At 35.6% G+C, this 25810-nt stretch overlaps 1 protein-coding gene across 2 annotated transcripts in view; it reads right to left on the reverse strand.

Moving 5' to 3' along the window:
- The window catches only part of LOC149790438 (uncharacterized), a 110313-nt gene that overhangs the window by 52549 nt on the left and 31954 nt on the right, over window positions 1–25810 (reverse strand). Inside the window, exons 1-4 of one of the 2 annotated variants that reach the window (XM_089972491.1) lie at window positions 19356–19527; window positions 15070–15158; window positions 7581–7687; window positions 3233–3270 (exon numbers count right to left, since the gene is read on the reverse strand). In XM_089972491.1, the coding sequence (XP_089828617.1) occupies window positions 3233–3270; window positions 7581–7687; window positions 15070–15158; window positions 19356–19389 (268 nt within the window). In that variant the 5' untranslated portion in view covers window positions 19390–19527. Of the gene's footprint in view, window positions 1–3232; window positions 3271–7580; window positions 7688–15069; window positions 15159–19355; window positions 19528–25810 lie in introns of those variants that run through there. The other variant, XM_089972490.1, reaches the window with a different exon arrangement.

A 25810-nucleotide genomic window follows, 5' to 3' on the forward strand; every position in this document is an offset into this window, starting at 1 on the left:
TTGGAGACTAAAATTGCTGACAAATTTTCTGCAGCTAAGGAGGCCCTAAAGTCTGTCTTATTTTTCCTCACTAGAGAAAATACTCTTTCACTGTCACTGTTGCTGTGAGGAATGCACAGGAGCTGCAGCACATTTGGTTCTTCCACAGGAAAATTCGGAAGCGATTTTAGAGTCCGGTAACATTTGTCAGAACAAATGTTTAGCACGGTCTCCAGCTGATAAAGGTAGATTATGTTCAACAAGAAAACTCACAAATAATGCTTCAGTGCTGGTAGCTTGCAGGTCTTCCGCTGATGGCTTAAAATATTCCAGAGTTGAAATCTGTGAATTCTTAATTTTCCAAACTTCTATGTGTGTTTTGCAACCGATGTGGTTCTAAACATCGTCTCTGTGACCATGCCCAATACTACAATTTGTTGCACAGTGTGCAAAAAGCATGATGTATATCAATATTTAATGACAGAATGCACAGCCAATTTTTGATATACTCCAAATTATTAACTTTTTGAGCAATACATTTATTTTTCCTTGGTGGTGAAGACATTTTCTAGATCTTACATGCGATGCTGAACAGTAACTCAAATCAGTGTTGGTGACGCATGCACAGGGCAAAATTCCGGTTAGGCCCCAGTTTCTCTCAAAAGCATTTGTAAAACTACTCTTATATACATATAGATTAAAATAGGCTAAAATGCTTGCTACTGGGCCAACTGTACTAATCGGCTGTAGTTCTATAGGTATCGCGACCAGCAGTACCGGACCTTTATGGCAACTGCGATTATCACGACTAGCACTTAACAAGAAATCGGTTATTTTATTAAAGATTTAAAATACTTGAGAATTCGTTAATTTATTGCTTCTGACATGAATTAGTGAATCGCTGAAAAAGTCATGAAATTCACGCCAAATTCGTGAGGGTTGGCAGCTATGTCTGTATATGTAGAACATTCATTGAGAAACAAATTATGTTTGGTTGTGTTCAAAGGTTTGAATATGTTATCTGACTGAAAACTGGATCCAACAAAATTGCAAACAAGAGGGAAATAATCAACCCATATCTTGAAGACAACTGTCATTCACGCATCACATGGTGTTAGGTACAAAATAATCAAGACTGAATTATATCCATGTCTACTGTATGACAGTATCTTACAAATAAAAATCATTATTTGAAAATACATTCACTTGAGTGCAAGTAATAATCTTTCGCCAGCACAGGCTACCAAAGTATAATTACTATTTACCCGCAGACATTAATGCTCCTTTGGTATTAATTATTACTATAGATGGCAAGCACATAGAAATCTGGGTGGTAAATAAACCCAACTGGCAGCGAACTTTAAACTCCTTCTTTGAACTTACCAACAGGACATCAAAGACAAAGATTATTTTTATTACAAAGCAAGCCAACCGCGGAAACCGACTTTGGATACTCTGAAGCTGTTTTTTTTAAAAAAGAATATCAATATAAGGATTATTTTATTGCAAAAATTTTAAAGTGACACAATATAGAGCTTTGTGCACAGACAATGATGACCCAGTGTCACCCTGAAGATTTGGAGATAATAAAATCATGTGATGAATTCGTGAAGGCCAGAAGATAAGCAGACGATTTTGCCAACAATATGATCATTAATATGGATGCACTTTGATCACATTTCTGGATGGAGTGACGATAAAATGGGGGGTCAAAAGTGTGAGAATTCACAAAACTGGTACAGATTTGAAAAAATCTGACTTTAGTCCTTGCAGTTTCTGCTTCAGGTGATATGTTACTTCTAACAGTTTTTCATGGTATGAGAAAGGTAAAAAAAAATATTCATGCACTGAATAAATGGATTGCATATGTGCAGGAGAAGGGTTGTGTTGATGAGATGCTGCTACAGTGGATTAAAGAGTTTTATCTCAAGTACAGAGTTTTATATTTTTTTAAATAAAATTTCAGCTGGAGTACATTTTCAACATGTAATTTTCAAATGATTTAAAAGGTATCCCACAACTTAAGAATCTAAAAAAATTATTGTGTCCCAGAACATAGAGTGCACAAATTAATTTATGATGTCCCAACAGTGTCCCAACACATACAGTAAATACAGTAATTACCATTATATAGTTAATTCAACTTATAAAGGGTCATGAAATATTTATATGACAAAGTGAATAGAGTGTTTCCCATGTTACCCATACTTTGCTTTTTTAAGGCAAGTTACTCATATCTTCCCAGTAGATGGAGCCACAGTTAGTTGAACATTAGTGTCATAGTCAGATGTCACTGGTTTAATACCAACCGTAAAAGATCATGCAGGAGGACTCAGTGTTTTATTTGGGAATGGCACTTAGTCTCATTTTCTCAACATGATAAAATAAACTATGTGTTAAAGAAGTGTCATTAAAACCAACTAATCATAATGTTCTTTCCAGAAGATCAGTTGCTTCTAACACTCAAAACATTCTTAAAATTTCTTTGTTGCCAAGACAACCAGTTTTGAACAGCAAATGTTCGATGTGAGTTCAATTATCATATTCTGTAAACAGAACATTTTTTGCTGTGATAAGAGTGGCAATTTAATGAAGAAATGACATGCTATTAGCTGATTTACAGTACAGACTTGCTTATAAGTGTAGGTCCAACTGGAAACTGCATGTTGTTGTAGTTGTTGTAGGCTTAATGCCATTTTTCAGCACAAGATAGGCTATACTGTACATGGCAGCCAGTATAAATGGTGGAGGAAGAACCTGGGAAAACCCCTGAAAGAACCACCAACCCATGAGATGCTACTGGCAAGCTTTCTCACCTACCCACATTGGCCATGCCCAATACTCAAACCTCATGTACTCATATCTGCCACTGCATAATGTGCCAACAATTCAAAGTCTATGCAATTTGTTAGAAGTAATCAATAGAACAAACAAACAACACAGTCCCTATCTGCAAACACATTATACAATGGCAGATCAGGGTCTATGCTGTTTGTAGTTTGACTCGACTTATAATCTAGTAGAGACAGATTATGTCTGTCATTTTTCAAAGGCTCTAATGTTTGGTACACCATAAATCCATACAAAGTTTTAACTGGTTTTTTTATATGAATTTATTTTCTTCATATCTACTGCTTAATAATTTGCTGTAAATAGAAATTATTTTTCCCTCAGATAAAATTTATTGTACACCTGAACAAAATAACTAATACAAAGTACACACAAAAATTAGGTAATATATCTGCTTACTCACCATCACGTGACATCCCTACCGCTATGCATTTCTTCAATCTGAAAAACATATATAGTTTAATCCCAATAATTTGATTTAAACAATTTCTTAAAATTTAATTGACTAACAAGTGTAACATCTGAAAATCTATTGCAACTGTGACAAATTTCAACAATGTAATTTGTACCCATGACCTCTGGTGTTTTATTCCATCAATGTTGGATGGGTCTGATACACAGCAATACTCTGCCAACATCTGCATTCAAGTGTACAGCACAAACTGCAAATTAATCATCCCGCTGTATTATCATCACATGAATTATAGCAGTTCACCAGCAATTGATGAAAAAGATTGAAATCTTATCTCTACTTCTTTGTATCACCATTTATTACATACCCATCTCATGACTTCCTACATAAAGGCACTATGAACCTGTCAATTTTCCACTTATCTCGTATTGTCAAGCATGCAGACAACTCAAAAAGCATTTGACATTGTTAAGGAACAACTTTTGATGGTGCTTTAAAAGTAGTTGCCACATAAACACAGATGCTATGAAATCACTTGCTGACAATGCAGATGATTTGATAAACTGTCAAATTTAACATCAGAAATTACTGAAATGTTTTTTCAAGTCAACTACTTAGTTCTCAGATCATTCCGCCAGCAAACAGACTTACCAATGAGCAGTCATATAAAAAAAACATATGCTCCTTATATGGAGAAGCAGGGCTGGGGAGAGGGGTAGAGGGGTGGGGGAGGGATTAATGTCAAAGCCATATAATAATGTTCATGAAGTTTATTAGACTTTTCAAGTTTGTATTATTTTTGGGCAGTCCTGTGTCATTTACCACTGTACCAGGAAAACAAATACAGGTACATAATCCATCACTCTCTAATACAGAAATAGTCAAGACTTTGCATTACTTCCTTATATCCTTATTTGATAACCTAAAACCCGCGCTCTTTTCGTCTCCTGGCACTACTATTAAAAGTTCATTCTTATTATCCAGTCATGTGCAAATGTATCTATTGAATTTAACACATTCCTATTTTACTTGCTGAGACTTATCTATTTCACAAAGACCAACAGGAAAATGCTTACAATTCACACTGTCATATATCTTACACAATTTGCACAAGGTCACAATCAACACACCTGGATATACTAATAATAATTATAACTCAGCATAAACATTTCAACCGACAATTATACAAGATTAACAACAAGGATCAGCCATTACTATGTCTAGTCAATACCAGAACCGGCTTACCATACATACCCAAGTATAAAACACATAAATCCACCAATAGTATCAATCTACACATGCCAATGCATAATGCAAACTATGGATCAGGGTCTATAACAAACAAAATCATTGGATGACAAGGAAACCCTGATCAGTTTGTGCATGATTGAGGTCCATGCTATTTACAGTTGACCAAATGGTGATACATGAGAATGCAGAATGACAATACATAACAAACACTTTAATTACGCTGGATGATTGCCATTGTACTAGATTAGAGTCAACTAACAGGGAAAGTCAAGTAAACCAAAATTCCAATACAGATTTGCCAACGATTACATTGTTTAAGGAAGTCTGCACAGTAGCAGTTAATATCCCTAATTCAACAAACATGCTTTTAGTCAGATCAATAAATGTACCTAATTTCTGATATAGGTATGGCTTTGCTGAAATTGAGTGCAGAATCAAAGGTGAACAAGAATTTCATTGCAGATTTGGTGAACTGCTTATATTTTACGTATATTTTAATTACTTTTCCTTGTGATTAAATCTTCATGTTATTACCCGTACTAATTATGTTTTAACAACTGTGTGTCACCAAGTGAATTTTTAATACTAAAGGCAAAAAAAGGTTATCACACAGATTCTCCATCAATATAAGCACAGGTGTCACAACTCAATATCCCTCACAATAAGGCCCTATATTATAACACAATTCTCATTATAAGGCAAATATGGTCACGGATCCCATTTAATTGGACGTTAGTAAAATCTGGAACCAACCATTTAATTTTCAGGAGTGGGAATCTAAGATTTTCTTTAATTTCGGCCTTTCAAACAGCTTTAAAAAATATTCATTTGATTTATAGGAGGAAATAAAAGTAAAATCATATCCATTATATTAGTTGAAAAAAAATCAAAAATTCTTCTTGCGATAGGAATAAAAATATCCTGGATCAAAGAAAACACCTGTACAGACACACCCCACTCTCACAAAATTAAATGGTCTGTCCCTGATATATTATTATAAAGGATCTCATGATAAAATGGACAGAGTTATGATGTGGAACTACTGTATCAACCAAGCAAATTATTAATTAAAGTACTAACAAAGACAGTTTTGGGAAGAAAAATACAGGAGAGCTGATACCAAGAAAATGAAGCATAAAACAGGAATCCCTTAAAAATAAGGACAATTTACTGACCTAAAAGAATTTCCTTTCTTATTTTAAACTGTTGAGTGTTAAAAACTCTCTGTTGTTCTTGAGCAACAATATTTTACAATTAGCTGCTGTGGTGGCTATGTTGGGAGATAGATTGGCACCATTTTTATTTTGAATTAGACTTCATTAACAGACTATTTGGTGAAAACCCGATGTCAATAAGACCTTCCATTCAGGAGGAGTAGTGATAACAAGATTTTCAAGATAGCCACTGTGGTGTTTGCCATACTGGATGTCCAAGCACATAATTTTCATTTAGGACCAGCTTGATTTCAGGATGAATGTGTGTGAAAATCTTCATGGCAATCCTCAAAGTAGAATAGGAGAAGTAGCGATAACAAACTTTTTTTCACCAACAGATGGATGATGGACAATAGGCCATCCCATGAGCTCTTCTGCTCCATAGCAAGCCTAGCTAATGATCACAGAATGTGCAGCCACAGTATAGTACATAAAATTCCGTCCCTGTGTACACATACAATATCGAGTGGTCCTACAACAGAAGGATCTGCTTTTGGAAAAGGGGGGGGGGGGGTCGAGCCCACATTATCATGAAGTTTTCATTAGTCTTTTTCAAAGATTAAATCACAAAATCCACAACAACTATGAGAGTAACAACTCATGGTTTTCAAAAGACCTGGACAAGTAATAACTGAAACCACAGTAGATCAAACCCTACCTGCAGTACCAGAATCAATTTCGGTTGACCATCAAACCCTACCTGCAGTACTGGCATCGATTGTGGTTGATCATCAAACCCTACCTGCAGTACTGGCATCAATTTCAGTTGACCATCAAACCCTACCTGCAGTACTGGCATCGATTGTGGTTATCATCAAACCCTACCTGCAGTACTGGCATCAATTTCGGCTGACCATCAAACCCTACCTGCAGTACTGGCATCGATTGCGGTTGACCATCAAACCCTACCTGCAGTACCAGCATCAATTGTGGTTGACCATCAAACCCTACCTGCACTACTGGCATCAAATGTGGTTGACCATCAAACCCTACCTGCAGTAATGGCATAAATTGCAGTTGACCATCAAACATTACCTGCAGTACTGGCATTGATTTTGGTTGACCATCAAACCCTACCTGGTTGCTGGCATCGATTTCAGTTGACCATCAAACCCTACCTGCATTACTGGCATCAATTGTGGTTGACCATCCAACCCTACCTGCAGTACTGGCATCGATTTCGGTTGACCATCAAACCCTACCTGCAGTACCAGCATCAACTGTGGTTGACCATCAAACCCTAACTGCAGTACTGGCATCAATTGTGGTTGACCATCAAACCCTACCTGCAGTAATGGCATAAACTGCAGTTGACCATCAAACATTACCTGCAGTACTGGCATTGATTTTGGTTGACCATCAAACTCTACCTGCAGTAATGGCATAGATTTAAGTTGACCATCAAACCCTACCTTCATTACTGGCATCAACTGTGGTTTTCCATCCAAGCCTACCTGCAGTACTGGCATCGATTTCAGTTGACCATCAAACCCTACCTGCAGTACTGGCATCGATTTCAGTTGACCATCAAACCCTACCTGCAGTACTGGCATAAATTGCAGTTGACCATCAAACCCTAACTGCAGTACCGGCATCGACTGCGGTTGACCATCAAACCCTACCTGCAGTAATGGCATAAATTACGGTTGACCATCAAACCCTACCTGCAGTACCGGCATCGATTGCGGTTGACCATCAAACCCTACCTGCTTTACTGGCATAAATTACGGTTGACCATCAAACCCTACCTGCAGTACCGGCATCGATTGCGGTTGGCCATCAAACCCTACCTGCTTTACTGGCATAAATTGTGAATAACCATCAAACCCTACCTGCAGTACTGGCATAAATTGCAGTTAACCATCAAACCCTACCTGCAGTACTGGCATCGATTGCGGTTGACCCTCATTATATTACACTGCTGATTCTTAAGGCATGGACGGTACTGGATCTTCTGCTGAATACTTCTCCGGAAGAAACCCTGCCAATATAATAATGACACAAAAATGTATTTCTTCATTAAGACAGACTTTGCAGAAAACTACACAATGATGTATATGACTGTTACAAAACTTGTATACCTAACAGAAAGTCATACAGCACTCCCTCAATACAGCACCCTTCATTATAAGTGTCTGTTATATAGTATTTTTGTGTGCAATACCAAAAATTATATGCATCATGTACTTAATTATAAAGTGATCTCACTACAAGCTGGTATACTTTATGGCTCTCTTGGACAGCAATAAAATGAGGGAGTAATGTACCATGGACAGTGTTATAATGATGGAGAATTGTACCATATATAACATTAAACTGATTGAGTAATGGTCCATTGGAAGTATTATAAAGAGGGAGTATTGTACCATGGACAGTGTTATAATGAGGGAGTACTATAACAGAGCATTAAACTGAGGGAATAATGGTTCATGGACAGTACTATGTAAAAGACAATGTTATAATGAGGAAATAATGTACCATGGACTGCATTAAACTGAGGGAATGTTGTACCTATATAGGACTCGCAGTACTAATTCAGTTCCCATTGTAAACCTATGCAAACACCATGATATTAAAAATTCAATAACTTAAAAATTTTAAGTGCTCATGATCCAACATATATTTACCAGTATAGATGAAACTGGATATTAGCTGTGTAGAGGAAAATGCCACTGCATTTTCTGGAAGTGCCTGTTTGAAACATGTGCTTTCAATTCTGCACCAAAGAGTCTGGTGCTAATTTTACTAATGAGTGTTCCAAACTCAAGACTGTTAAAAAACTGAAATTCCATCAATAAAACAATGTCTATTTCTTACAACTAGGATAAGCTTTTTTCCTAAACCATAACTTAACATTATTAACCAATCCTGGTCAGCCAAACCCATATATATATATATACTCTATTTTATGTTCACCCATTTCCGGGTTGGTTCCCATTTTTCCAAAATCATTAGTACTGATCATGTGTCCTATATTTACAACTGCTATGTAAGGGAGACAACCAAACACTGGATAAGAAAAGCCATATCAAAATGGAATTAAGAAACATGATTGCCAAAATGATTTCATTATACTTGATTTATTAGATATAAGTATTTTGAGGTAAATTTAATTCTACTTGATTTATTAGATACAAGTATTTCGAGGTAAATTTTATTCAAATTGATTTATTAGATATAAGTATTTTGGGGTAAATTGTATTTCTTATGTAAAAGATTTCTTCATTATTGGAATTTCTTTCTCATCTTCACACAAGAAAGACTGACTCTAATATGAGAACAGAGTTGACTGGCAGGAATTACATTTATAAACAGTACAGTGCATCCGACATTATTTGATAGTCTACTGTGCTACAACAATGATGTAGTCGGCACTCATTAGGTAAGGAGAATAGTGTATCCAACATGAACCTATTTTTATCTATGATATCATGCCCTCTTCATGCAGAGTTAAGTGGATGAGGATGATCAGGTGAATCATGCAAAGTGAAATATATTGTCTAAAAAGGATAAATCTTCTTTAAATAATTCATCTGCTTGGACATCCTTCTCAAGTCAGGCAAATATACTGGACACTACATAGGCTTGTACGAAAACGGTCACAAGGCAGGAGGATCTACTCATGGTCAATTGTGGAACAACTTTTCAATGTTAGCATTTTGAATCCCAGGTTAAAATCTGGGATATATGTGGGTATATATGAGAAAAAGAGAGCTTTTAAACATACTGTAGTTAAATTTATCAAGTGATTATATCTACCCTGGCAAAATATGCTAGAAACAGTTAAGTACATTTACACCTCGAACAGCATTGTATCATAATGCAAAAGATTCACAGCAACAGCGGACTAATCCAATGAGTTATTGTTAAATAGTACACTCTCAATGAAGAAACTAGTAACTGATCAGCAAAAACAATTCAAAGCAATCAGTGATGCTTTTGCATACACAGTCATTAAATCTGCCAACTATCTGAAGATATCACCACAGGCAGAAGGTTCATATACTTTTCATTTTCCATCGATTTTTTCCTTCTTCATTTGACATGCAGCAGATTCCACGAAACATGGACAGCCTAAATGGTTAGAGCATCTGCCTTGGATGAGGGAGGTCACCGGTTCGAACCCCGGTTCAGTCATACCAAAGACTTACAAAAATGGTACAAACAGCTGCCTCACTTGACGCAGTGTTAACAGGTTAGTGTTACAACTGGTCGGCCTGGTGCCAGGATAATTTGAGTGGGTGGGACATGATGCTACCTTTCTGTGGCAAGATGCCCCAAGTGCTAGAATGGCTATAAACCGCCACACTGCAAACATCATATCAATAGGACTCAAACTGTTAAAGCTACATTAATAAGTAAATTATGGTTGTAGTGACCTAATTTTTTGCTAACATGACTGTGCTCTGTTTTGGATTATATACCAGTAAAACGGCATTTTACAGAACATCCTATTAGTACATTCTTTGACATGCACTAAGTCTCCATCTCAATAAATTTTCTACACATGCATTTTTTTAAAAAAATCCAATTCAACACATGTCTGTACTGTAACTAAGATGTACAGAAAATGCAGTAAACAAGGAGCTGGGAACACATGTTCAATTAAAGTTTGACAAAAAATTCAGTAGGGAATCTGGTGCAAGTCTTATTCACAGACCTTCATACTTTTATCAATCATTAATGATAAAGAGGAGAAAAATCTTTAAGCTGGATTGGTTTCATGGATGGGAAACAATGCCGTTTCTTCCAACTTCATTCACATCCTTCATGTGTATTTTACTAAAGCACCAAAATTTATTTTTTTAAAGAATTTATATCTATTGGTAGCAAAGAAGCCTTGATGAACATTACATAATATCTGCATTTTGCATAACTTTTTAATAACCATTAAACAGCCCCATTTTTTTTTTATACGGGTAACAGAGAAGTAATGATCACATTGCATGATAGGCTGTCAATGCAAGCATGTAATGGTGCAGTACGTGACACATGACACAGCATGAGCATGACCTAGGGCAAGCAAAATTATCTACCATACTTATTCCACAATGGGTATCTAACATTAGAATCCTGTTTATGTCAATCCTGCATTGCAACTTTAATCTTACTAAAAGTCCAATCGACAGCCCTACTAAAATCACCTATTTTATAACCTTTTTTTGTCCATCAGACTTTTAATATTGTGATGCATACATCTTGCAGGGAGGAACCACATCATTCACATCCAGCATGCACAATGCATGCACAGCATTTTATCTGTTTCACAGGTGAACTAGGCCCTAAAAAACTAAGCTATTTAAAAAAAATCTATGCTCTTTCTCTCCTGACTCTCTCAATCCACTAAACTTTTTTTTCATGGATTACAAATACACTATATCAAGGTCAGCTGGTTATAAAGACCACTTTCAGACCTGAGAAGTCTCTGACAGTAGATCTTACAGGATATGGATACATATCAAACATTTACAAGGTAATAAAAATGCAGCACCCACTGCAAAAACAATACTGACAAATGTAGGAAGCAAAATGGAGGGTGACACGGTGATTTGATAAACACTGCATTGAATTCAGTGGAAACTAGACCAGATATCCAGACCTGGAACTAACTCATAAAACTCTTAACTCAAAGCTGGAGTTCAAGACTGAGGGTTGTTTTTTTCTCTCAGTTAGCCAATCAAGACCAAAGTTGCAAAAGTAAAGTCCCTTTCAATTGGCTAATAGTAAATTTCAAACTCAAACTCAAGCACAATGGTTGTATTTCCAGGTCTCGTCTGCCATATTACATTATGTGTCTGAAGATCTGGATCCATGCTGTTTGGTAATGATCTAAGAAAAACATAGGAGCATAGACCCTAATTAAATTGCTGCTCATAGTTAAACTGCAAATCAGGGTCAATGCTGGGGATTTATATTTTCAAATTGTTGTCTCATTATGATTCAACAGATCAGTGTCCATGCTTTTATTTTTAAATTGCCGTTTCATTATTATTAAACAGATCAGGTCGAAGCTTTTATTTTTCAATTGCTGTTTCATTATTATTCAACAGATCATGGTCCATGCTATTTGTTAATTAAATTGCTGTTCAGATCAGGGTCCATGCTGTTGTATTTTTTGTCACTATTTAATTGCTGTTTCATTATGATTAAACAGATCTGGGTCCATGCCGTTGTATTTTTGTCATTATTAAATTGCTGTTTCATTATATTCAACAAATCTGGGCCAATGCTTTTTGTTAATGATCATAAGACATCAATAATCGCATCTGACCTGATTAAGGTGCCATTTCATTATGATTCAACAGATCAAGGTCCATGCTGTTTGTTAATTTACTTGCTGTTTCATTATGATCCAACAGATCTGGGTCCACTCTAGGTTTTTTCATTGTTAAACTGCTGTTTCTTTATGATCAACAGATCTGGGTACATGCTATTTGTTAATTAAATTGATGTTTCATTATGATAAAACAGATCTGGGTCAATGCTGTTTTTAATTAAACTGATGTTTCATCATGATAAAACAGATCTGGGTCAATGCTGTTTTTAATTAAATTGATCTTTCCTCTCGATACAACAAATCTGATTTAACTGCTGGCTCATTATGATATAAGAAATCTGGATCTGTGCTGTTTTTAATTAAATTGCTGTTTCATTTTGTGACGACAGATCCGGGTCTGTGCTGTCTGCACTAAACTGAACACAATCTTTCATCTACTGAATACCTGCTTTCAGAAGCTTTGTCATCAACCGACTATTTTATTTATTGCTTCTGTTGACTATTTTATTTATTGCTGTCAAATTTATTAATAATGACATGAGGTTTATCCATCTTATCAAAAGTTTTGTGTATTTTTCAATGCATGTTCTCCTGCCCAATATCTGTCACATTTGATTCATTTAAGTCTATCATTCATTTAGGTCATCAATTTTTCCCTCCCCATGTGTGTGTGACATACTAAACCCAGTTCAATCAAGTTTTCATTGCTTTAGTGTAAAGCAACCCCTATGCATATAGCACTTACAATCCCTGTTCTGCATATGTACATGTAGGTAATACAGTTTAACAGCATTTCAGCACAATAGTGACTATATTTTGCCAATAAAATTTAAAAGTTTAAAAATGTGAATACTGTACAAAGAATTTAACCTAAACTTTCAAAAATACATAACCTTACAAATAAAGGTAAGCAGTTAAGTACAACAAAATAAGATAAATGGTAAACATATAAATCGTGTTCAGTGGTAGTCTTTGGTAAAGGAGTACAATACCTACTGGGCATAGAAACAATCAAGTTTAATGGAAGCCATGGTGACTCAGTGGTTAAAATGCTGGACTCATGACCAAACGGGTATGGGTTCAAATCCTACCATCAGATCAGCCAAAATATAGAATACCTAACTTCTGCATTGATAATCAATGTTAGCATACATATATAGAGCGATTAATGAACTTCACCAGAAATAGGGAAAGAAGCCATCATCTTAAACATGAGCCCCTCAATAACTGCTGATCTCTGTATTATTGAGTGATAAGATCTTCAAATTAACAATGTGACAGCCATATTGGATGTAAGATGGCACCATTTACCTTGTGCCAAAAACCAAAATCCAATATGACCATCCATTCTGGAGAATTAGTTAGAAGATTTTTAATATGTTCATTTTCGCAACCATATCAGATCTTTTCAGGGCACCATTACATTCAGAAACCTTTCTGGAAAAACCTATGTCAATATGCCCATCAATTCTGAAGTAGCAGTCCTGACCAGATTTTCAAGATGGCCACCATGGTTGCCATATTGGATCTCAGATCAGCATTATCTTCAATCAGACACCATATGACATCTTTCTGCATGTTGATATGACTTTTCATTACAAAGATTAGTGACAAGAAGATTTTCAAGATGGCTGCCATAATTGAGATCAGATTGGCACCATTTTCATTCAGGAATAACTAGAAATAACAAGTCATTTGGTGATATGACCATCCATTCAGGAGGGGTATAGTGGACATCAGATTTGCCCCCATTTTCATTTACTACCACCTAGATATCATAAGAATTAATCTGGTAAACCCAATTTCAAAATGACTCTCCAATCAGAAGGAATGGTGATAAGATTAACAAGATGGCTGCTCTGATGTCCATCTTGGACATCAGATTGGTACAATTTTATATGGACCAACCAGATATCATCAGAAGTTATGTAGTAAAATCCACACGCTAAAAGAACCATCCATTCAAGAAGTAGTGATAACAATATTTTCCCAATGGCTACTGTTTGGACATCATATCAGCACCATTTTCATTAAGGTGCAACTAGAATGTAAAATGTAACAAAAACATGCCAGTGCTATGTCAGTCATTGAGAAGGAGTAGCAATAACAGGATTTTCAAAATGGCAACTCTTCTGGCAATATTGGCCATCAGATGGGCAAAATTTTCATTTAGGACCAACTAAACATCACAGAAAGTAATCTGGTGAAACATCAGATCAGCCCACCCCCCACCCCCTTTTATTTACGACCAACTAGGCATCATAAAAAGTCTTCAAGTGAAAACCCCATGTCAAAATGGCTTTCGAGGAGGACCAGCAATAATAAAAATTCAAAATGGCTGCTATGTTGGTCACACTGTCTATCATATTGGCAATAAATTTATTCAGGACCAACCAGACACAAGACGTCTTTTATAGAAATCACTATTTTGAATTGACCATCCAAACAAGAGGAATTGCAATAGAAAGACTTTGAAGATAGCAACCATAATGGCTATGTTGGATTTCAGAATGCCACCATTTTAATCTAGGACCAGCTAGACATCACAGAAGTCTTCAACATGATTTTTGAATGAGCATAGAGAACAATATTTTCAAGCTTACCACTGTAGAATCAAGATGGTGACTGTCACAGCATAGTGACTATCAGATTGGCCACATCTTCTTTATGGATCAAATAGGCATCATGGGAAGTCCTTTAGTGAAAACCTCAATGATGATATGACCATCCATTCCGGAGTAACAATAACAAGATTTTCAAGATGGCCACTGTGGCAACCATATTATATGTCTCAGCAGGACCATTTTCATGTAGAACCAATCAGACCATGGGATGAATGTATATGTAAAATTTCAAAGCAATCTTCCAAGTACTAGGAATTTCAAGGCAATCCTCAAAGAAGTTTAAAAGGAACAGTGATTACAGACAGACAAAGGGTGACAGACAAAAGATCATCCCATGTTCTTTTCTGGTCTATTAACCAGTATTTATGGAAAGAAACCTATACACATTACAACAGCGGTCCATGGGATTTTTTAAACCAAAATTGGGAACTTACTTTTGGTCAAGTACTACATAAAATTTACCTTGCATCCCTCGCATGCATGAACTCCATAATGAAACCCACTGGCCTTGTCTCCACATACCCGACACAGCACGGTCTCACCATCAAATTCTGAAACATAAATATAGCAATGTTATACAACAATGTCAAAGTTCCAGTTAAATCTCTAAATATTTACCATAATATCACCATACATTGCATACAGGTTTAACAATTTTTTAAATACTCTTATTAATAAATCCTTTTCATGAAAAACACTGTGGGATGAATGTATTCCCAACTCTCCTATAACCTGCAAGATATAACTGTAGGTCGACATTGATACTATGGCCTATGTTGTTGGGTTTGTGTCACCTTAACAACAAAGCTGGACTAGTATACCATTAAACTAATATCAATTGATACATGTCAATACAATAACCAATAAAAAATTTAACTCTATGGATTCAATAAAAAATGAAAATATTCCAACAAACTATCGACTTATCACCAAAAATTATTTTTAAGAAAAAAATAATAAATCAATAAAACCACTGTTTTCTATATGTCAGATACGCATGACAGGAAATAAACCAAACTGACTGTGCAGAGATAACTGTTTTAGACTTCATTTTGAATGTTCGCACCACTAATGATGCATCAACGTGTTCTCACATCCTTTGTAAATGTAATATTTCAGTCAGAGGTGCACACAGTATTAATGATATACTGGTTTACCATGGTGGTTTTTTTCTGGTGATACATACCGCGGTATGTTTCGACTTTACCGATACTTCATTAGTTTCCATGCAGAATACCTGTGTGTAAATTCCAGAGAAATCTCACTAAAAATTGCACGATTTTTCATGACAAAAGAATTCAAATATTTATTATCTATTTTACAACAAAGCTGTATTTGTCACAAATGAATTTTGAATGATACTAATATAATTATATTTAAGGTCCTTTAATCACATATTTCAGCCATGAAGCCAAATAGGATGCTGTGCAAGATATCTGGACAAATCAAACTCTTTTGGAAAATGTTAGAATTGAAACAATCAAAACAAGAAACATGTCAAACTTGTTTGCTAATGCATGTTGTTCAGTTCAGTGTGCATTATGTTTACTGGCACTCTCTAATAAATATCTTGCCCCAGTAAGTTTCCCAACCTATTATAATAATTATAGTCTTGAAGGTCAACACTTTCTATTTTTATCATAAAAGCTAACTAATGTCAGCACAATGTCTTTTACAGGTGTCAACTATAGTGCAAGCTTAATCATCCCACTTTATAGTTAACAGTTGTTAGATTACAATTTATACAGCAATTAACAATCATAGCAAATTTGCTATAAGCTACTGACCATTTAGTTGGGGGGGGGGGCTGGGCTGTGATTTTCTTTTGAGATTTTTTATAATTATTTTCATTTATCTTAAGATATTTCTTTTTCTTAAATATAATGGATATAATTAAGGTATTATTTTCCTACAAAATCAGAACAAGACATTTTTCCCAGCAATTGCAAGACAGAAACATTTGTCAACAAAAAAAAGGTAAGGCCCCAGCCCCATAACATCAAATTGTTGATCCATAATATAACTGTGGTGTGCCATGGTATGTATCACAGTATTTCAGTTGTTGTTGTTGGTGTTACAGGGTTTAATGCCATTTTCAGCACAATATAGGCTATACATGGCAGCCAGTATAAATGGTGCAAAGTCCGGAAAGGACCACTGACCCACAAAAAGCTACTGGCAAGCTCTCTCACATATCCACAATGGCTGAGCCAGAGACTCGAACACACGCAGACACAGGTGAGATGCCAGTGATCCGTAGTGGTAAGTGTTTTAGACCAATCGGCCACTCTGGGCCCCCAAGTATTTCAGTAATACTGCAGCATACCACTGTACAAATCTTCTTGTAGCACCAGCTCAAATTTCAGTATGGTATGGCTTAAGTTAGGCATTCATAGAACAAATTTACAACATGTGTATAGTTGATAAACATCATGTATAATGTAAATGTGTACAGTCAATACATATAATACATGCTGTAATTGTGCATAGTCCCTACACATTATGTATAATGTAAATATGTACAGTCAATACATGATGTAACTGTGTATTATATATATATATATATATATATATGATTTAATTGTGTATAGACAATACACATTATGAATAATGTAAATGTGTACAGTCAATACATATAATACATGATGTAATTGTGTATTATATATATATATATATATATATATATATATATATATATATATATATATATATATATATATATATATATGATTTAATTGTGTATAGTCAATACACATTATGAATAATGTAAATGTGTACAGTCGATACAAATAATACACAATGTAACTGTGTATAGTCAATACACATTGTGTATAATGTACATGTGTACAGTCAATGGATATAATACATGATGTAACTATGCATAGTCATATGTATTACCTATTGGAACTTCGTGTTTCACATGTGTTGCACATCAACAAAGCTGCCAATACCCATCCCCAGTTAACAAGAATAGGTTTGCGAATTGGACTAGATAAATATATTAGATGTTCAATCTGTCAAGTATGCATTTTTGGGGGCATGTACACCAATTTTAAGTCCGTTATACGTACCTGCTATTACTGTATTGCTGGTATTAGTCCCCACCTACATATTAATTAACAGCAGTAATTACCTGCTATTATTTTTAAGCCAACTTATCACTGTTCTTAGCAGGATATTCTATTGTTAACAACATTAACCACTGGTGACAAGTTTATGTGACAGGATGTACTAGCCTACTGCCGAGCTCTGTAGCTTATAAAATGTATACAGGCCTAAATTCTATACAATGTATACAGGCCGAAATTCTGTATAATATAAACAGGCCAAAATTCTGTACAATGTAAACAGGCCTAAATTCTGTATGATGTATACAGGCCTAAATTATGTACAGTGTAAACAGGCCTAAATTCTGTATGATGTATACAGGTCTAAATTCTGTACAATGTAAACAGGCCTAAATTCTGTATGATGTATACAGGTCTAAATTCTGTACAATGTAAACAGGCCTAAATTCTGTATGATGTATACAGACCTAAATTCTGTACGATGTATACAGGCCTAAATTCTGTACAATGTATACAGGCCTAAATTCTGTACGATGTATACAGGCCTAAATTCTGTACAATGTATACAGGCCTAAATTCTGTATGATGTATACAGGCCTAAATTCTGTACAATGTATACAGGCCTAAATTCTGTACAATGTAAACAGACCTAAATTCTGTACAATGTGTACAGGCCTAAATTCTGTACAATGTATACAGGCCTAAATTCTGTAAAATGTAAACATGCCTAAATTCTGTACAATGTATACAGGCCTAAATTCTATAGAGTGTATACAGAATAACATGTCAAATCCTTAAAACATGATTATATTTGCTGTATAAACATTATTCCTTTCAAACGTCCAAGATTTCTCAGCAGTTCATGTCAAAATATTTGTCTCACGGGAATCTACACAACTTGACAAGATATTGACAAATATCAAATTTTCATTTGTTTTCATTATATTTAAAGAACAATGTCTACAACATTCATAATCCTTAAATTCTTCCCTTTTTACATGATCATTACAGAGCATCTGACATTGTCATGTCACATGTACTTGAATTCATAAATCCTTTTGTGAAGAAAGATTATTCAAAATTCAAATATGAGCATACATGTACATGTATGTGAATTGTTCTTCCATCTATCTTTTCAACAACAAATTCAATTTTTAATCCCAAAATGATTTGTACAGATAGAATTTGAATTCACTGATCAATGAAAATTATGTGATCACTGGTGTGGTCCACATGAAACAACTACTGTGCATGTAGTCATGCTGACATGTATTCTCAACTAAATGTACATATAGATTATATACATGTAGTTAGTGCTTGTCTACCCACACACACACACACACACACACACACACACACAAACACACACACACACAACATACATACATAAATATAACTAAAGGTATGGAAATGTGCATGTAATTCTGACTCAACATTTACATATCCTCTTTCAAACAATGCTAATTTTCAGTCTACAACATGATATACCATTCAGAGTCGACAACAAAAGGCAAGTATGTCAAATGACCCAGTAACTTGAACTGGTCTTGTGCACTCACTCCATTTGTCTGAGTCACATGGTTTCTGTATACAACCCACATAACAAGTAAATACCAAGTCATGTTATATAACATGTGCCTCAAACAGTGAAAATAGAATCATCTCACAATAACATCCTACCTTCATATATGTTGATAAATCCATTTTCCGTCATATCCCTCGTGTAAAGAAATACAATATTTTCAATAAATTTTGGTATGTTAGTTATTTGGTCTACCAATCATGTATGCTCCTTGTTAACCTAGTTCCCTACAAACCAACTATGGTATCACTATATCTCTGTGCCAGTGCAGTCAGTTGTGCAGTGACTGTTATCCTATGTGGGAGATTTTGAACCCAGAATAACAAGTGCACAGTCTAATCAAAAGGCCTACTTTCCATTTGAAGGCTATAGCAGAGTTGGGTGGGGACTGTACATAAGACAACACAAGACAAACTCCGGGTCTAATAGTGTGTGTGTGTGTGTGTGTGTGTGTTTTGGTGTTTTGTGTGGAGGGGAATCTATTTGAAAAGATTGGACTGAATCTTGTTAATACTGGAGTAACTTAAGAAAGAAATAAAGGTAGGACTTAAAATTAAAAAAAGACATTAGCCCATTCAGTTGAGTTTTCAACAGGATTCTTCAAAAATATACATGAATAATCCAAACTTATTCACTAATGAACTCTCATGTCTGTTGATATATTATGCTTATCATGTAAAATAGTTGAATTTGCAATTTAAATATTATTATTATTATTATTATTATTATTATGACCTTATGTCTTAACAGAAGATACAAGGCTGAAGAACAGAATTTAATCAAGATCGAAATTTGCATTGGTAAACTGCCCATTTCTTTCAAATTCCTTCACCGACTACCTGGTTTGCTTTTTTAAGATGTCTGTGGAATGTAAATATTCCAAGCTGGAGCGATGAATTTCAGGAAAATACATTGAAAATTATAAATAGCTCAATTTTTGTGCCATACTTGTCAATTACCGGTTATGATTTCCAGTAAATGTGGATTTTATATTTTAATGCAGGTAAAGTGAAGAGCTTTTTCCAAATCTGTTCAGTTAATTGTTATTTGTTAATTAGTAAAAACTACGATGCTTGCTTGCCGTTACCAAATACTACCATCTTGCCTCTGTTCCATGGATCTTGGTTTGGGCAATCTAGGTATGTGATACAGCTTGCAGGTAGCTTCATCTTGGTTGGTGGTTCTTCTGGTGGTTTTCTTGGGTTCTTCCTATGTATAGCCCAAACTCAAACCATCCAGAGGCCCGCACCACCTTTGTTACCTCTCATGAGATCTTGTGACGCCAATCATATTGCGGGCCACATAATACGGCTTGGCAGACTGCACACGGCCTGCTGGCCACGTGTTTGAGACCCCTGGTATAGCCTATAATATGCTTAAAAACAGCTTTAAACATGCAAAACCAAGCCAAGCTGGACCAATTCTGCTACCAATGATTTCTATAACTCTGAAAAATCTAATTTCCTAGTTTCTGCTTTATTGCCTGATTTCATTACTCTTTATAAAAAATAACTGAAATCTTCTCCATTTTATCCACTCAGTCCAGCCCAGGTCAGCCGTTTTGGTGTGTCCTTGATAAAGGCACCTAGCACCCACTTCCTCTGCATGATATACTGTTTAAGCCCTTAACAAGAGCAATGCAATTATTGGAATTTACTGAATAAACAAGCACATATCAACCCTTCCACAGTACTGAATATTTTACATCTACACCTAATAGGTAAACAGACCTCTCACACTCCATCACTCCAGTGTAGTTAAGTTGTTTACAGTCTACAGAATCAGTCAGCTGTTGAATAAGGTCAGTGCTTGGTATAAGGTTATTACACACCTGAGGCACATTAACACAACTCTAAATACTGAATTGTGAATCTAACTAGTAGTCATAATTGGTAAGGACACATATCATGTAAAACCTATAATAGGAAGATAAAAATGGAGAGACAAAGAAAACCATACATGTACCAGACAGAACTACAGAATTGTACAATAGCCTTGCATTCAGCCCCCAACTGCAGCAAGAACAAGAATTAGACAACAAGAATTAGTTATTTTCTCCACATACACACCCACTCATGCCTCCGTTTGTCTTTTGTCCTTGACTCTGTTGTTTAAGTCACTCACCATGAATTTAACTTATTAACCCTTGGAGATTTTTGTCGTTTTTGCCTGAAATGCAAGTAGGAAATACATTTTGGGGGCTATTTCTGAATACATCCTAATACATTGACTTCCAACAGATTTTCCATTAGCCTAATGCCTAGTTGTGTTAGAAACATCATTTTCCATTGGTCATTTTGCTGGCACATGAGCAGAAGGGTAAAAGTTGCAGAGTTCCTTCTTTTTTTTTCTTTAACGGACCCATCATTTTCGTATTGAGACCACTCTTTATTCCAAATGCACACAGTATCCTACTTTTTATAAAGGTTCACCTGTTTGTGTGCAGTTGAGACCGGTGTGCCTTAGACCTGAGGCCAAAAAGTCTAAAATCCAGACACAAAATCGGATTCCGACCACTGGCAAATTCTGGGTGAGAAAAAAAATGGGTCCAAAAATTAAGTTTTTCCCTCTATATTTTGTAGTGCAACTAAAACATCCAGATTATTTGGTATCATTGTATAGCTACATCTGTAAACCTTTCTATAACACCAACCACTTTAATGTATCATACATGACCATGACGCTACAGAGCTCGGTAGTAGGCTACTACCTCCTGTCACGTAAACGCGGCACCAGGGGTTAATGAGTTAACAATTTTTCTTCCCTCTATGTGTGTGTGACAGACAGACATAGACAGACAGATAGATATACTGTATAGAAATATTTTTTTATCAGGGTTCAAAAATTGCTCTTGTTGCCAACATTAACAAATCATGGCTGAGGAGGGCAAGTCACTTTTCCTAAATGAGTGGCACTTTAAACAGATTCTGCATTCCTACAAAAACTATTTTATAAGCAGTATTAACTGTTACTGCAAGAAAGAAAAAGGATAGCTTTTAAGTTCATAGTTTCATGTTCAAATGCCTTCTTTTAGCACCTGAATTTGAACTCAGCTACCATTTTCTTTTCCTGGTAGAGATTTTGGTTTCCATCTGGTTTTGAAACTGGTCTGACTTTGCTCAGTTTTCTAGGACAGCTGAAACAGAGGACCTATCACAGTGACTGGGCAATTTCTTGGGAATGCTGGAAACATGGGGCCTTTCAAAGTGATTTGGCAATTTCTTGGGTCTGCTGGAAAAAGAGGGCCTTACACATAGTTATTTGGGATTGCTCACAACAGAGAGTTTTATACTGTGATGTAGCAAGTTATCTGAGACTGCTGGCAACATAGGGCTTCATACCATTGCCAAGCAAGTTATCTGAGACTGCTGGCAACATAGGGCTTTATACTACTGCCAAGCAAGTTATCAGACTGCTGGCAACATAAGGCCTTTTATACTATTGCAAAGCAAATTATCTGAGACTGCTGGTAACATTGAGCTTTATACTATTGCCACACAAGTTATAAGAGTCTGCTTGCAACATAGGGCTTTCAACCATTGACAAGCAAGTTATATAAGACTGCTGGCATCAGAGGGCCTTATTAAGCCAGATACGTTAAGTACTACTGGCAACAAAGGACTTTGCACTGTGATGAAGCTAGTTACCTGCAACTACTCATCTTTGCTAGCCAAGGTTCCAATGTGATAACCCTATCTACAGCTTGGCGTATTGAGCAGATGTTTCTGTGCTTCAGGTCTATGAATTTCATTGGATGCGGCATCAAGCCACCAAATACAATCAAAATTAAGTTGTTTAGATTTGAACAATGTTCCTACATGATCGAGACATGAAGAACACACAACTTGAATTGACTCATAAATAAGCAATTTTCCAGTGCCAGTCCATATTTGCAAAAATACCTTTAATTCAAATACACCTGTAATGGCTTCCCTCTGGTACAGTCATACTTCGATGTTAAACCTCCAAAGTATCCTTTTTAGCACAACTGAAATCCAACAGATGTCACAAGGACAATGCACCAATATATCTATTTGATCTGCCAAGGTGTAGATAGGATTATCATATCGAAACCTTGGCTAGTGAAGATGGGAACTAATGGCCACAGAGCACTTTATACTGTGACTAAGCCAGTTATATGCAACTGTTGGCTACAGGTAGCTATACTGAGCCTGTTACTTTGGACTACTGGCAAGTTAGCCGTACACCATAACCAAGCCAGTTATTCAGAATTTCTGGAAACAGTGTTTTACCCTGTGACTGCACTAAATATATCTAATTGCTGTAAACAGTGGGTTTTACTAAGTTATTTATGAATGCTGGCAAATGAGGGCTGTACTAAACTATATCAGTTAGACAAAGACAGCCAGCTACTTGACCTGTGATTATTAATATTTTATTATACTTGTAATTTTGGATAAATAATGGTAACATACAGATTGTAACGTCGTCCTCTTAGTAAGAGGAGTGGTTGATTGGATTTGGCTGACATTATCTAGAGGATGACCTCCCTCGATCTTATAGCCAGGTGGTAGTGAAAAAAGAATAAAATTTCAACAGAGAACTGAACAAGAATACTGGGAAAAAATAAAGCAATACGAGCCCCCTAAGATAAGAAAAATAACAAATTTAATCAAACAAATAAAATGCGGCAATTCCAATTCAATCTAAATTATGTCAACAGAATTTGATAGTGGTGTCCAATTTGGATTTATTTCATCATAATAATGAGTGGTGATTTGCATCACCTTCCTCCCTTGACCGTGCATGTATCAACATCTTCCTAGTTCCTTGACTTCCTATTCTCTACTCCTTGTCCCTTCCTGGACTTCCTAGTCCTTTACTCTGACCTTGTCCTTCTTTTCTTTGGACTTCTGTCTTAAGACTGTCCCATCTCTCTCCCAAAAAAGCTGTTCCTTAATGCTGTTCTCTTGCAGAATTTGTCTGTCCTAGCACTAAACCCGGTCTTTTCTCACAAGGCAGCCGCCTTATCCCTTTCTTATTTAACAAGGAAAGCACTTTTCTCTTTAGGCTTTCCCCTGAGCCAAAACTTCTCCTCTCTCAGGAAATTAAGACTAAGGTTGTCACTTTAAATTTTCATTGCTTCTAAAGTGTACACCTTAATTTATTCTGCCCAATTGTAGGCAGCAGTTCCCAAATTTTCTCCAAGATAATAATTTCTTCTGTCAGATTTAGACAGCATAGAATCTGTGAACTATGGGGTATATCAATTTCCCTTTGAAAATAATAATTTGACATGGGTTCCTATCAAGCGGTTACGGTTGGTAGCTCAAATGTTTACATGCACACGACAGTGTAGCAATGCCCAGGTTGATCTCCCTGAGTCATAAATTTTAGCCTTTCAAGTTTTAACACTGACATGGGGGGAGTGGGGAGAAAAGAAGAAAGGTCAAAGTGACCCTTCACAAAGACTTTTCTAGCTTAAATGTGATAAAATTTTAATGCTCAATGCATTCAACTTTTAAGGATCAATACAATTCAAAATTTGACACTTCACACAGATGGATGCATGAATGGATGGGAAGAGGAATGAACAGGTAGGTTGATGGAAGGAAAGATGCATGGATACACAGTTAACTATCGTGATAGATATACAAATATATAATGTATAAGGGAAATGGTAGATATATGGATGGATAAATGTAGATAGAAAGCAAAAGACTGCAAGTCAGATAGCTCAGTAAATGAACAATTATTGATACATCTATTGCAGATATTTTTGCAGAAAATTAATTTTGCAGCCATATGATTTTGTATTTAATATAAAGACATTCAAGGGAGGCACACAGTATGACCAAAAAAATGAAAACCTGGTAAACCTAGTTATTAAATGCACCAGAAAATGTATCAATTTTGGTTCCAGATATCCTGCTTGCTTTTAGTATTATTATTATCCCTCCAGGAATAACCGGCCACCTAAAACTGATTATTAATAAAAAATCATTTTATTTTTCAAATACTATTTTACCAAATTTTACCCAACAGCATTATTCTATTCTGTTTTTATGGTTTTAAATATGTAATTCACACAAGCGGACATAGTCCTTCCAAACTATGTAACACCTAATTGACCAGTACAGACTGATGGTGAGGTTTTATTTAATCATGAGGATAGTATTAGTTTGTCAACTGTTATTGTTTGCATAGATCTTCTATTTGTATGGACCTAAACTACATTCTTCTAAAGGTCTAATGAACTTATTCATCTAAATACAATATATTGTTAAAAAAATACATGACATGAGTATCTGATATAATGTTTATTTTAAAGATCTTGTAATTATTTAAAAATTATGTGGCAATTCTTCAACTCAGGGTTTTTGACAAGTCTAGGATATATGTTTTCGCACCTCTTTTGTCTTGTACTTTGTGGCTACAGAATGCTTAAACAATTGGGAAAACATAATGACCAAACATATACATCAGATAATTAAGGGCATCTTATGTCCAATGCCAAACACATTAAGTTAGCAAACGGTCATTTGATGGTTTTGAGTCTATTCCTTGGACATATCCAGAAAATATGACAAAT

The sequence above is a fragment of the Sinohyriopsis cumingii genome, chromosome 10 (genome assembly GCF_028554795.1).
Source record: "Sinohyriopsis cumingii isolate HCF-2022 chromosome 10, ASM2855479v2, whole genome shotgun sequence".
Classification (NCBI taxonomy): domain Eukaryota; kingdom Metazoa; phylum Mollusca; class Bivalvia; order Unionida; family Unionidae; genus Sinohyriopsis; species Sinohyriopsis cumingii.